Source organism: Bombina bombina, chromosome 4, assembly GCF_027579735.1.
Source record: "Bombina bombina isolate aBomBom1 chromosome 4, aBomBom1.pri, whole genome shotgun sequence".
Taxonomy (NCBI): Eukaryota; Metazoa; Chordata; class Amphibia; order Anura; family Bombinatoridae; genus Bombina; species Bombina bombina.
The window spans coordinates 170,283,828-170,296,063 of NC_069502.1; the positions used below are offsets into that span (position 1 = coordinate 170,283,828).

General features: G+C 41.5%; 1 protein-coding gene across 1 annotated transcript in view; it reads right to left on the minus strand.

Moving 5' to 3' along the window:
- Positions 1 to 1,303, minus strand: part of KLF11 (KLF transcription factor 11) — a 32,591-nt gene extending 31,288 nt beyond the window's left edge. Inside the window, exon 1 of the mRNA XM_053709694.1 lies at positions 1,148 to 1,303. Coding sequence (XP_053565669.1) covers positions 1,148 to 1,189 — 42 coding nt within the window. The 5' untranslated portion in view covers positions 1,190 to 1,303. The remainder of the gene's footprint in view (positions 1 to 1,147) is intronic.
- Between the last annotated feature and the right edge of the window lie 10,933 nt (positions 1,304 to 12,236).

Below are 12,236 nucleotides of genomic sequence, written 5' to 3' on the forward strand. Positions count from 1 at the left end.
GTGTGTGTGTGTCAAATCAATATTAACAAAAAGAAGTGTGTGTGACAAATAGTGTACAATGTAGGCATTGCTGGCTGTGTTATGAATGACCCATTTCTCCCTGTTTACAGCAGCTAACCCCACCTCTATATTACTAATCTGTGCTGCTGATGGAGAGTCACGTGCAGGCAGATACCTGTCAGGTCAGCAGACCGACTAATGCAAGTTAAACAAAAAAACGCTACAGGTTAAAGAGACAGGAGGTTGTGAGACTTTATTTGTACAAACCACACCCCGTCTCCAGATAACAAATGTACTTGTTGTCATTGCATCTGGGGTAACAAATGTGCATATTGGATTTCATTATCCTACAACTATGCACAATAATAGCCCATATCTCTATGATACACAATGGGTAAACATCCTCGCAGCTCCAACCTCCAGCAGGTGTGGCCTCAGCGATCCAAATATAGCACCGCATAACGTCATTGCATTAAAATAGCCATGTGAGGAGGGCTGGGCTGTGTCTGGGAGGAGGAGGCAATGGGCGTGTGATAGGAGGCAACCGGGGCAGGACCTGTTGTGCACTGACCATCCAAAAAGCAGGTCTAAAAGCAAAAAAAAATACTGACTAACCCCATCAGTGCCAAACTAAGACCTGCACCCACCCTGGCAAAGGATTACTATGTCTGGTAGAATTCGTATCTGCTTTTGTCCACAGAAAACATATCCCTAGTGTACAGGTAATACCAGGGATATATATACAGAAGGCAGGCATAAGATACATAAGATAATAATAATAAGGTTAGTATAAAACTGTTCACGGGCTATGACAATCAGCCCTTTGTTTACTATGACAAAATCCAGTTTACAAAGAGGTGGCATATAAAGAAAATAGAGTGCTAACGTTTACCATTCATTTCCTCATATAAACTTATCTAAACGTCACAGTGATAATCAGATCTTCTACACAGTGACAAACATATAAACATGTAGTTGTGTAATTCTGCCTAACACACAAGAATACAGGATTACAGTCTGTGTATTTGCACTGATGTAAAGTTAGAATACAGCTATGATACAGTGACAGTCTCTTTAAACATACAGCTACAATAAAACGAGAACTACTCATGAGTAAAAAAAAACAGGCATCACTGGCACTACTTACAGTGGTTGAGTGCTGCCTGTCTGTGGTCGCTAGGTTAAGCATCTTGCAGGTCTGTTACACTATAACAAAAGATGGAGATGTAGAAGCAGCAGGTCCTTGTGCTGCCTGCATGAGCAAGGCTGCTCATCAGCAATAACAAGCGTCCCTTCCTTACACAGGGGATGTACCTCGTCATCTTGCATGCACTGGGGAGGGAGGGGCGCTGGCTGCAACAGCCCACACATCCATACAGGGGGGCGGGGAGGCAAACTGAGGACATAGCCCTCAATGCCCTGCTTACGGACGGCTAGCCAATCGTATCGCAGCCGGTCTCTATTCTAGCCAATCATTGTGGCACAAGGAGCGTGATCAGCTCGTGGAGGAGACATGCTGCTGGGGATGTTCCAGTGACTCGGCGGCTGAGTCTGCTAGCGTTCAGGTGAAGTGAGAAAACTGAAAACTAGGGGAAAGGTCGTGCGGCGGTGGAGGCGGGCTGGCTTGGCTGAGAGCCGATAGAGAAGGCTTGCCAGTCAGTCACACTCCCGCCTACAACATGCTTTTGTAACAGTTACAAATATTACACACCGAGAGCTGTTTATACTGCGCACTGGCTGCTTCCAGCTTGTTGACACATATGTTTGTAACTTTAAAAAGAAACTAGCCTTCGTTTATATGATTGTATTAACGTTGCATTTTGTTTTTAATTATCTGTCACCCTTATTTTTCTTTGTACATTTCTGGGTGCAAGTTTAGTTTTGGGGTAAGTGGCTTTCAAACAATTTGTTAATGATCTGTCACAGGTTAGAATTTCCTCTGTCCCATGAATAGCCATTGCTCTAGACCCCCCCTTCTTTTTTCTCTCACTGGTCGCACAAAGTGGTCACACCCATTTCCTAGTTATACAAATTGGTTTGGAAATCTTTAATCTGACTAGGCATGCAATTTGTCCAGACCACTTAGCAGCTGCCATTTAAATAAAACAACCTTTGCAGAACTTGCTAGCTATTACCAAACTGAGGAGGACGGTAGCTAAATTCAATAGTAGAGTAATCATATATGTAAAACACTAATTGCTTTCTACATTTCCAAACAAAAGTGTGATTAGTGGTCATATCTAATTAGCTGTAAACACCATGTGTGAAGCCCCAATGTTTGTTCCATTTATCTGCTTTATTATTGTAAATTAAATACAGAAGGGCTATATTTATCAAAGGGACAATATGCGTCCTTTTGTTGTAGGCTTTTTCATGCAAGCCTTCAATTGACATTAATGAAGCAGTGGATTATAAGTCCGTTTCCTAAACCCTCTCCAGCATCTGGACTGATCGACAGGTGATTGACAAGCCCGCTCTTGTGCAAGAGTAGGGGGGGACATTGTACAATAAATACTGGCAGCAAATGCTGCCTTCATGTTACAGGGTACACTGCCTGTGAACCTTGTCCATTCAAATAATGATAGATCTGCCCTGAAGTCAACTGTTAGTGTCAGAATTGTAAAACTCTATATATTTTATTATTATCAGTTATTTGTAGAGCGCCAACAGATTCCGCAGCGCTATAAACAAAGGGGAGTACAACAAAACAATTAAAGGGATCAAATGGGTAGAGGGCCCTGCTAAGAGTTGCACTGTTGTAATCCACTCTTAAGTGATCTACAAACAGCTGGACTCTTGGGCTTACATTCTAAGGGGGTTCAGGGGATAGCAATGGAGGAGTGGAACTGGTATAAAGTAAGGTTAGCATAGGTTGTATGCATCCTTAAACAGTAGAGTCTTTAGGGAGCGCTTGAAGCTTTCAAAACTAGGGGAAGAAGTCTTGTAGGGCAAGGCAGAGAGTTCCACAAGCTGGGAGCCAGTCAGGAGAAGTCCTGTAAACGGGAGTGCGACTGAGGTAACAGAGAGGAGGAGAGTAGGAGGTCATGAGCAGAGTGAAGGGGACGGGAGGAAGAGTATCTGGAGACAAGGTCTGAGATATAGTGGGGAGCAGTGCAGTTGAGGGCTTTGTATGTCAGAGTGAGAATTTTGTGTTTGATCCTAGAGGCAAGAGGAAGCCAGTGAAGAGATTGGCAGAGAGGAGCAGCAGATGAAGAGCGACGTGTAAGGAAGATGAGTCTGGCAGAGGCATTCATTATGGATTGTAAGGGAGCTAGGCGGCAGGTGGGGAGACCAGAGAGGACAGAGTTGCAGTAATCAAGGCAGGAAAGGAGAGAGTGGATTAAAATCTTAGTTGTCTTGTGTAAGGAAGTGTCTAATTTTGGAGATGTTTTTAAGGTGGAAGCGGCAGGTTTTAGCCAAGGACTGAATGTGAGGAGCGAAGGAAAGATCTGAGTCAAATGTGACCCAGAGACATCAGGCATGCGGGGTAGGGGTAATGATGGAGTTGTCGACAGTTATAGAGATATTGGGGGTGGAGATTTTGGAAGAAGGGGGGAAAATGAGGAGCTCAGTTTTGGAGAGATTTTGCTTGAGGTAGTGAGAGGACATCCAGGAAGAGATGTGAGAAAGACAGTTAGTGACACGGGTTAGCAAGGAAGGAGATAGGTCTGGTGCAGAGAAGTAGATTTGGGTGTCATCGCATACAAATGATATTGGAAACTGTGGGAGCCTAGTGATGATGTATAGATTGAGAAGAGAAGGGGACCGAAGACAGAGCCTTGCGGTACTCCGACAGAAAGTGGTGATGGGGCAGAGGAGGCCCCAAAGAAGGCTACACTGAAGGTACGGTTTAATAGGTAGGAAGAGAGCCACGAAAGGGCTGTGTCACAGATGCCGAAGGATTGGAGGGTTTGGAGCAAAAGAGGGTTGTCGACAGTGTCAAAGGCTGCTGACAGATCAAGGAGGATAAGCAGAGAGAAGTGGCCTTTTGATTTTGCTGTAAGTAGGTCGTTGGTGACCTTAACAATAGCTGTCTCTGTGGAGTGATAGGGACGAAATCCAGATTGCAGCGGGTCAAGAAGGGAGTTTAACGTAAGGAAATGGGATAGGCGTGCATATACTAGTTTTTCGAGAAGCTTTGAAGCAAGAGGGAGGAGGGAAATAGGGCGGTAGTTGGATGGGGAGGTAGGATCAAGGGAAGGTTTTTTGAGGATAGGTGTGACCAGTGCATGTTTCGTCGATGAGGGAAATGTACCAGTGCTGAGGGAGAGGTTGAAAATGTGTGTTGGTATAGGGGTAAGGGTAGCAGAGAGGGAGGGGAGTAGCTGTGAGGGGATAGGGTCAAGGGGACAGGTAGTGAGGTGAGAGCGCAGTATAAGTGCCGAAACTTCTTCCTCAGTAACAGGGGAGAATTAACTAAGTTTCAGGTTATGAGGGTTGTGGTTGAGTGAGAGCATTTGAGGGGGGGAGAGAATGGAATTATGTTGAGAGCTGATTTCATGTCTGATGGAGTCAATTTTGTTAGTGAAGTGAGTGACAAAGTCTTGAGCTGACAGAAGTTGTGTTAGGAAGTGGGGGAGGGTGGACGAGAGTATTGAAAGTGGAGAACAGACGTTTTGGGTTTGAAGAAAGATTAGAGATAAGAGTAGAGAAGTAGTGTTGCTTGTGGAGATTAAGGGCAGAATAGTAGGAGTTCAAGATGAATTTGTAATGAAGAAATCAGCTGAACTCCGAGAATTTTCTCCAGTGCCACTCAGCAGTACGGGAAACATCGTGTAGGTACCGTGTCAGAGGAGTATGCAGGGCTGGGATGAGTGTAGTGATTTCCGAGCAACGGTAAGAGGGGCGAGATTGTCAAGGAACGGATATAAGGGTGGAATTATAGTGGTAGATAGATTGTTCAGGGCAGGAAAAGGAGAAGGATGAGAGGAGCGTTTAAGGGAATTAGCAAGTTGTTGCTGATCTAAAGAATAATGTTCTGTGAAGTTTGGCTTTTGTGAGGAGTTGTAGGAAGGGATGATATGTTGCAAGTAAGGAGATGGTGGTCAGAAAGAGGAAAAGAGGAGTTTGAGAGAGTGCATCGATAGCTAAAGATCAGGTCAAGAGAGTAACCGTCTTTGTGAGTGGGAGAATCAGTCCATTGTGACAGACCGAAAGAGGAAGTGAGTTGCAGAAGTTGTTTAGCAGATGAGGCAGTGGGATTGTTAAGGGGGATGTTGAAGTTGCCAAGAATGAGGGCAGGGGTGTCTGAGGAAAGGAAATAGGGTAGCCAGGCAGCCAAGTGATCTAGAAATTGTGTTTAGGAGCCAGGGGGTCGGTATATGACTGCAACACATACAAAGAGAGGGGAGAATAAGCAAATCATGTGGGTTTCGAATGAGGGAAAAGTGAGGGAAGAGATAGGATGTATTTGTTGAAAGGTGCAACGAGAGGAAAGTAAAATACCTACACCACCTCCTTGTCTGTTAACAGACCTAGGAGTGTGGCTGAAGTGGAGACCCCCATGTGACAGAGCAGCAGTGAATGCTGTGTCTAGGGGAGAGAGCCAGGTTTCTGTTAGGGCCATATAGTTTTAAAAATATTTTTGTTTTACTTACGGAGATAATAATCCCATTTTTTTTTTTCTTTTTTTTTCATGATTCAGATAGAGCATGCAATTTTAGGCAACTTTCTCATTTACTTCTATTATCAATTTTTCTTCGTTCTCTTGCGGTCTTTATCTAAAAGGCAGGAATGTAAAGCTTAGGAGCCGGCCAACTTTTGGTTCAGAACCTGGGTTACGCTTGCTTATTGGTGGCCACCAATAAGCAGGCATAACCCAGGTTCTGAACCTAAAATGGGCTGGCTCCTAAGCTTTACATTCCTGCTTTTTAGATGAAGATCGCAAGAGAATGAAGAAAAATTGATAATAGGAGTAAATGAGAAAGTTGCTTAAAATTGCATGCTCTATCTGAATCATGAAAGAGAAAACTTTGGGTTTAGTATCCCTTTAAGCTGACATCTGCAAAGCAAGTGTCTGACTATTTAACTATCGCTTATTGACTTCCTAACAACAATTTAGTACAACAAAAACTCAATCAAAGGATTATAAGGCAAAATAAAATTTCATAATTTTTACTGCACCTGACCAGGTTGAGCCTGCCAACCTCCCTCTCTTTTTTGCAGAACGGCTAGTTAAATTTTGCTAAGTGTGGGCCTCTGCTGATCTATTAATCCTTCAGACTATCCGAGCATTCCAGATATCGCTTATTTGCGTTCCTTTTCAAACACTGGTGTAGGAAAACAATGTTTGGAGTATTAACATTTGCAGAGAGAACAGAGCTGGGAGAGGGTGGGGCTTTAAAAAAAATAGATAACCTGCACATCAGGTGTCCACAGCTCAGCTTCTAGATAATTTGTTTCCCAAGACAAAAAATCCAATATGTGCCCCAACGCCAATTTCCTCAACAGCGCTCCCGACCTCAATGTTTACTGTTGGCATTAGAAGTGGTAACTTCAGACTTAAAATGTGATAAATTGCATGGTAATGAAGGTTAACAAAAAGAAAAGTAATCTAGGAATAGGTGGTAAAAGATAAAGTTCACCATCCTTGACATTTAGCATTCTGGTCATCTATTTTAGCTCTTCCAAATATTTTAGTATATAACTACTTGGGCTTTAAGATCATACATCCACTTTGTGGCCCTGCAGTATGCTTAATCAAACTTCAAAACACTCCCATTTTAGGAGTTATACATTTTGGCAGGCCATATTTCTATACATACACACACTTAAAATCTTCCATTTATAAAAGTAAAAGAGCCCACAAAAATATTGTACAGCCAATAAGCACATCTAGGCAAGTATTCCTGCATGCTTTGTTACAGAAGTATTATGTATACATTGTTACCAATGCACCGGAGAACTCTGGACAATATATGCAAATTAGACCTACAAGATCTCATGCTTTTTGTTTCCAGTCAGGGTCGGTGTTCTGTCAAAGAGCTACCTTGAGAAGAAAAGATTCCCTGACAAAAAGACCAGGGAGGGCGATGGTTACTGAACACACAGTTAATGGTGGTTAATTTAATTAAAACTTAACTTTCTTTCATGTAATTAGCAAGAGTCCATGAGCTAGTGACGTATGGGATATACATTCCTACCAGGAGGGGCAAAGTTTCCCAAACCTCAAAATGCCTATAAATACACCCCTCACCACGCCCACAATTCAGTTTTACAAACTTTGCCTCCTATGGAGGTGGTGAAGTAAGTTTGTGCTAGATTCTACGTTGATATGCGCTCCGCAGCAGGTTGGAGCCCGGTTTTCCTCTCAGCGTGCAGTGAATGTCAGAGGGATGTGAGGAGAGTATTGCCTATTTTGAATGCAGTGATCTCCTTCTACGGGGTCTATTTCATAGGTTCTCTGTTATCGGTCGTAGAGATTCATCTCTTACCTCCCTTTTCAGATCGACGATATACTCTTATTTATATACCATTACCTCTGCTGATTTTCGTTTCAGTACTGGTTTGGCTTTCTACAAACATGTAGAGGAGTGTCCTGGGGTAAGTAAGTCTTATTTTTTGTGACACTCTAAGCTATGGTTGGGCACTTTATTTATAAAGTTCTAAATATATGTATTCAAACATTTATTTGCCTTGACTCAGGATGTTCAACATTCCTTATTTTCAGACAGTCAGTTTCATATTTGGGATAATGCATTTGAATCAATCATTTTTTTCTTACCTTAAAAATTTGACTTTTTTTCCGCGGGGGCTGAAAATGCTTAATTTTATTGCGTCATCTTGGCGACAGATTTTTTGGCGCAAAAAATCTTTTCTGTTTCGGCGTCATACGTGTCGCCGGAAGTTGCGTCATTTTTGACGTCCTTTTGCGACAAAGATGTCGGCGTTCCGGATGTGGCGTCATTTTTGGCGCCAAAAAGCATTTAGGCGCCAAATAATGTGGGCGTCTTATTTGGCGCTAAAAAATATGGGCGTCGCTTTTGTCTCCACATTATTTCAGTCTCAAATTTTCTTTGCTTTGGTTGCTAGGAAGATTGTTCATTGGCATTTTTCTCCCATTCCTGAAACTGTCATTTAAGGAATTTGATCAATTTTGCTTTATATGTTGTTTTTTCTCTTACATATTGCAAGATGTCTCACGTTGCATCTGAAGTCAGAAGATACTTCTGGAAAATCGCTGTCTAGTGCTGGAAACTACCAAAGCTAAGTGTATCTGCTGTTAAACTTTTTGGTAAGCTATTCCTCCAGCTGTTGTTTGTTATTAATTGTCATGACAAACTGTTAATGCAGATATTTCCTTTAGTAATGTACCATTGCCTGTTGCAGTTCCCTCAACATCTAAGGTTCAGAATGTTCCTGATAACATAAGAGATTTTGTTTCTGAATCCATCAAGAAGGCTATGTCTGTTATTCCTCCTTCTAGTAAACATAAAAAATCTTTTAAACTTCTCATTTCTACAGATTAATTTTTAAATGAACATCATCATTCTGATTTGATGACTCTTCTGGTTCAGAGGATTCTGTCTCAGAGATTGATGCTGATAAATCTTCAATTTATTTAAAATGGAATTTATTTAGTTCTTAAAGAAGTACTAAATTGCTTTAGAAATTGAGGATTCTGGTCCTCTTGATACTAATTCTAAACGTTCTGATAAGGTCTTTAAATCTCCTGTGGTTATTCCAGAAGTTTTTCCTGTTCCTAATGCTATTTCTGAAGTAATTTCCAGAGAATGGGATAAATTGGGTAATTCATTTACTCCTTCTAAACGTTTTAAGCAATTATATCCTGTGCCGTCTGACAGATTAGAATTTTGGGACAAAATCCCTAGAGTTGATGGGGCTATTTCTACCCTTGCTAAACGTACTACTATTCCTACGTCAGATGGTACTTCGTTTAAGGATCCTTTAGATAGGAAAATTGAATCCTTTCTAAGAAAAGCTTATCTGTGTTCAGGTAATCTTCTTAGACCTGCTATATCATTGGCTGATCTTGCTGGAGCTTCAACTTTTTGGTTGGAAACTTTAGCGCAACAAGTAACAGATCATGATTCTCATATTATTATTCTTCTTCAACATGCTAATAATTTTATCTGTGATGCCATTTTTGATATTATCAGGGTTGATGTCAGGTTTATGTCTCTAGCTATTTTAGCTAGAAGAGCTTTATGGCTTAAAACTTGGATGCTGATATGGCTTCTAAATCAACTCTACTTTCCATTTCTTTCCAGGGTAACAAATTATTTGGTTCTCAGTTGGATTCTATTATCTCAACTGTTACTGGTGGGAAAGGAACCTTTTTTACCACAGGATAAAAAATCTAAGGGTAAGAACAGGGCTAATAATCGTTTTCGTTCCTTTCGTTTCAACAAAGAACAAAAGCCTGATCCTTCATCCTCAGGAGCAGTTTCAGTTTGGAAACCATCTCCCAGTCTGGAATAAATCCAAGCCTTCTAGAAAGGCAAAGCCTGCTTCTAAGTCCACATGAAGGTGCGGCCATCATTCAGCTCAGTGTGGTAGGGGGAGGTTAGTTTTTTCAAAGAAATTTGGATCAATTCTCTTCACAATCTTTGGATTCAGAACATTGTTTTCAGAAGGGTACAGATTGGTTTCAAGATGAGACCTCCTGCAAAGAGATTTTTTTCTTTCCGTGTCACCAGTAAATCCAGTGAAAGCTCAAGCATTTCTGAAATGTGTTTCAGATCTAGAGTTGGCTGGAGTAATTATGCCAGTTCCAGTTCTGGAACAGGGGATGGGGTTTTATTCAAATCTCTTCATTGTACCAAAGAAGGAGAATTCCTTCAGACCAGTTCTGGATCTAAAAATATTGAATCGTTATGTAAGGATACCAACGTTCAAAATGGTAACTGTAAGGACTATCTTGCCTTTTGTTCAGCAAGGGCATTATATGTCCACAATAGATTTACAGGATGCATATCTGCATATTCCGATTCATCCAGATCATCATCAGTTCCTGAGATTCTCTTTTCTGGACAAGCATTACCAGTTTGTGGCTCTGCCGTTTGGCCTAGCTACAGCTCCAAGAATTTTTACAAAAGTTCTCGGTGCCCTTCTGTCTGTAATCAGAGAACAGGGTATTGTGGTATTTCCTTATTTGGACGATATCTTGGTACTTGCTCAGTCTTTACATTTAGCAGAATCTCATACGAATCGACTTGTGTTGTTTCTTCAAGATCATGGTTGCAGGATCAATTCACCAAAAAGTTCATTGATTCCTCAGACAAGGGTAACCTTTCTGGGTTTCCAGATAGATTCAGTGTCCATGACTCTGTCTTTAACAGACAAGAGACGTCTAAAATTGATCTCAGCTTGTCGAAACCTTCAGTCACAATCCTTCCCTTCGGTAGCCTTATGCATGGAAATTCTAGGTCTTATGACTGCTGCATCGGACGCGATCCCCTTTGCTCGTTTTCACATGCGACCTCTTCAGCTCTGTATGCTGAATCAATGGTGCAAGGATTACACAAAGATATCTCTATTAATATCTTTAAAACCGATTGTACGACACTCTCTAACGTGGTGGACAGATCACCATCGTTTAATTCAGGGGGCTTCTTTTGTGCTTCCGACCTGGACTGTAATTTCAACAGATGCAAGTCTCACAGGTTGGGGAGCTGTGTGGGGATCTTTGACGGCACAAGGAGTTTGGGAATCTCAGGAGGTGAGATTACCGATCAATATTTTGGAACTCCGTGCAATTTTCAGAGCTCTTCAGTCTTGGCCTCTTCTGAAGAGAGAATCGTTCATTTGTTTTCAGACAGACAATGTCACAACTGTGGCATACATCAATCATCAAGGAGGGACTCACAGTCCTCTGGCTATGAAAGAAGTATCTCGAATTTTGGTTTGGGCGGAATCCAGCTCCTGTCTAATCTCTGCGGTTCATATCCCAGGTATAGACAATTGGGAAGCGGATTATCTCAGTCGCCAAACGTTGCATCCGGGCGAATGGTCTCTTCACCCAGAGGTATTTCTTCAGATTGTTCAAATGTGGGAGCTTCCAGAAATAGATCTGATGGCGTCTCATCTAAACAAGAAACTTCCCAGGTATCTGTCCAGATCCCGGGATCCTCAGGCGGAAGCAGTGGATGCATTATCACTTCCTTGGAAGTATCATCCTGCCTATATCTTTCCGCCTCTAGTTCTTCTTCCAAGAGTAATCTCCAAGATTCTGAAGGAATGCTCGTTTGTTCTGCTGGTAGCTCTGGCATGGCCTCACAGGTTTTGGTATGCGGATCTTGTCCGGATGGCCTCTTGCCATCCATGGACTCTTCCGCTAAGACCAGACCTTCTGTCGCAAGGTCCTTTTTTCCATCAGGATCTCAAATCCTTAAATTTAAAGGTATGGAGATTGAACGCTTGATTCTTGGTCAAAGAGGTTTCTCTGACTCTGTGATTAATACTATGTTACAGGCTCATAAATCTGTATCTAGGGAGATATATTATAGAGTCTGGAAGACTTATATTTCTTGGTGTCTTTCTCATCATTTTTCTTGGCATTCTTTTAGAATTCCGAGAATTTTACAGTTTCTTCAGGATGGTTTAGATAAAGGTTTATCCGCAAGTTCTTTGAAAGGACAAATCTCTGCTCTTTCTGTTCTTTTTCACAGAAAGATTGCTAATCTTCCTGATATTCATTGTTTTGTACAAGCTTTGGTTCGTATAAAACCTGTCATTAAGTCAATTTCTCCTCCTTGGAGTTTGAATTTGGTTCTGGGGGCTCTTCAAGCTCCTCCGTTTGAACCTATGCATTCATTGGACATTAAATTACTTTCTTGGAAAGTTTTGTTCCTTTTGGCCATCTCTTCTGCCAGAAGAGTTTCTGAATTATCTGCTCTTTCTTGTGAGTCTCCTTTTCTGATTTTTCATCAGGATAAGGCGGTGTTGCGAACTTCTTTTGAATTTTTACCTAAAGTTGTGAATTCCAACAACATTAGTAGAGAAATTGTGGTTCCTTCATTATGTCCTAATCCTAAGAATTCTAAGGAGAAATCGTTGCATTCTTTGGATGTTGTTAGAGCTTTGAAATATTATGTTGAAGCTACTAAGTCTTTCCGAAAGACTTCTAGTCTATTTGTTATCTTTTCCGGTTCTAGAAAAGGCCAGAAAGCTTCTGCCATTTCTTTGGCATCTTGGTTGAAATCTTTAATTCATCATGCCTATGTTGAGTCGGGTAAAACTCCGCCTCAAAGGATTACAGCTCATTCTACTAGGTC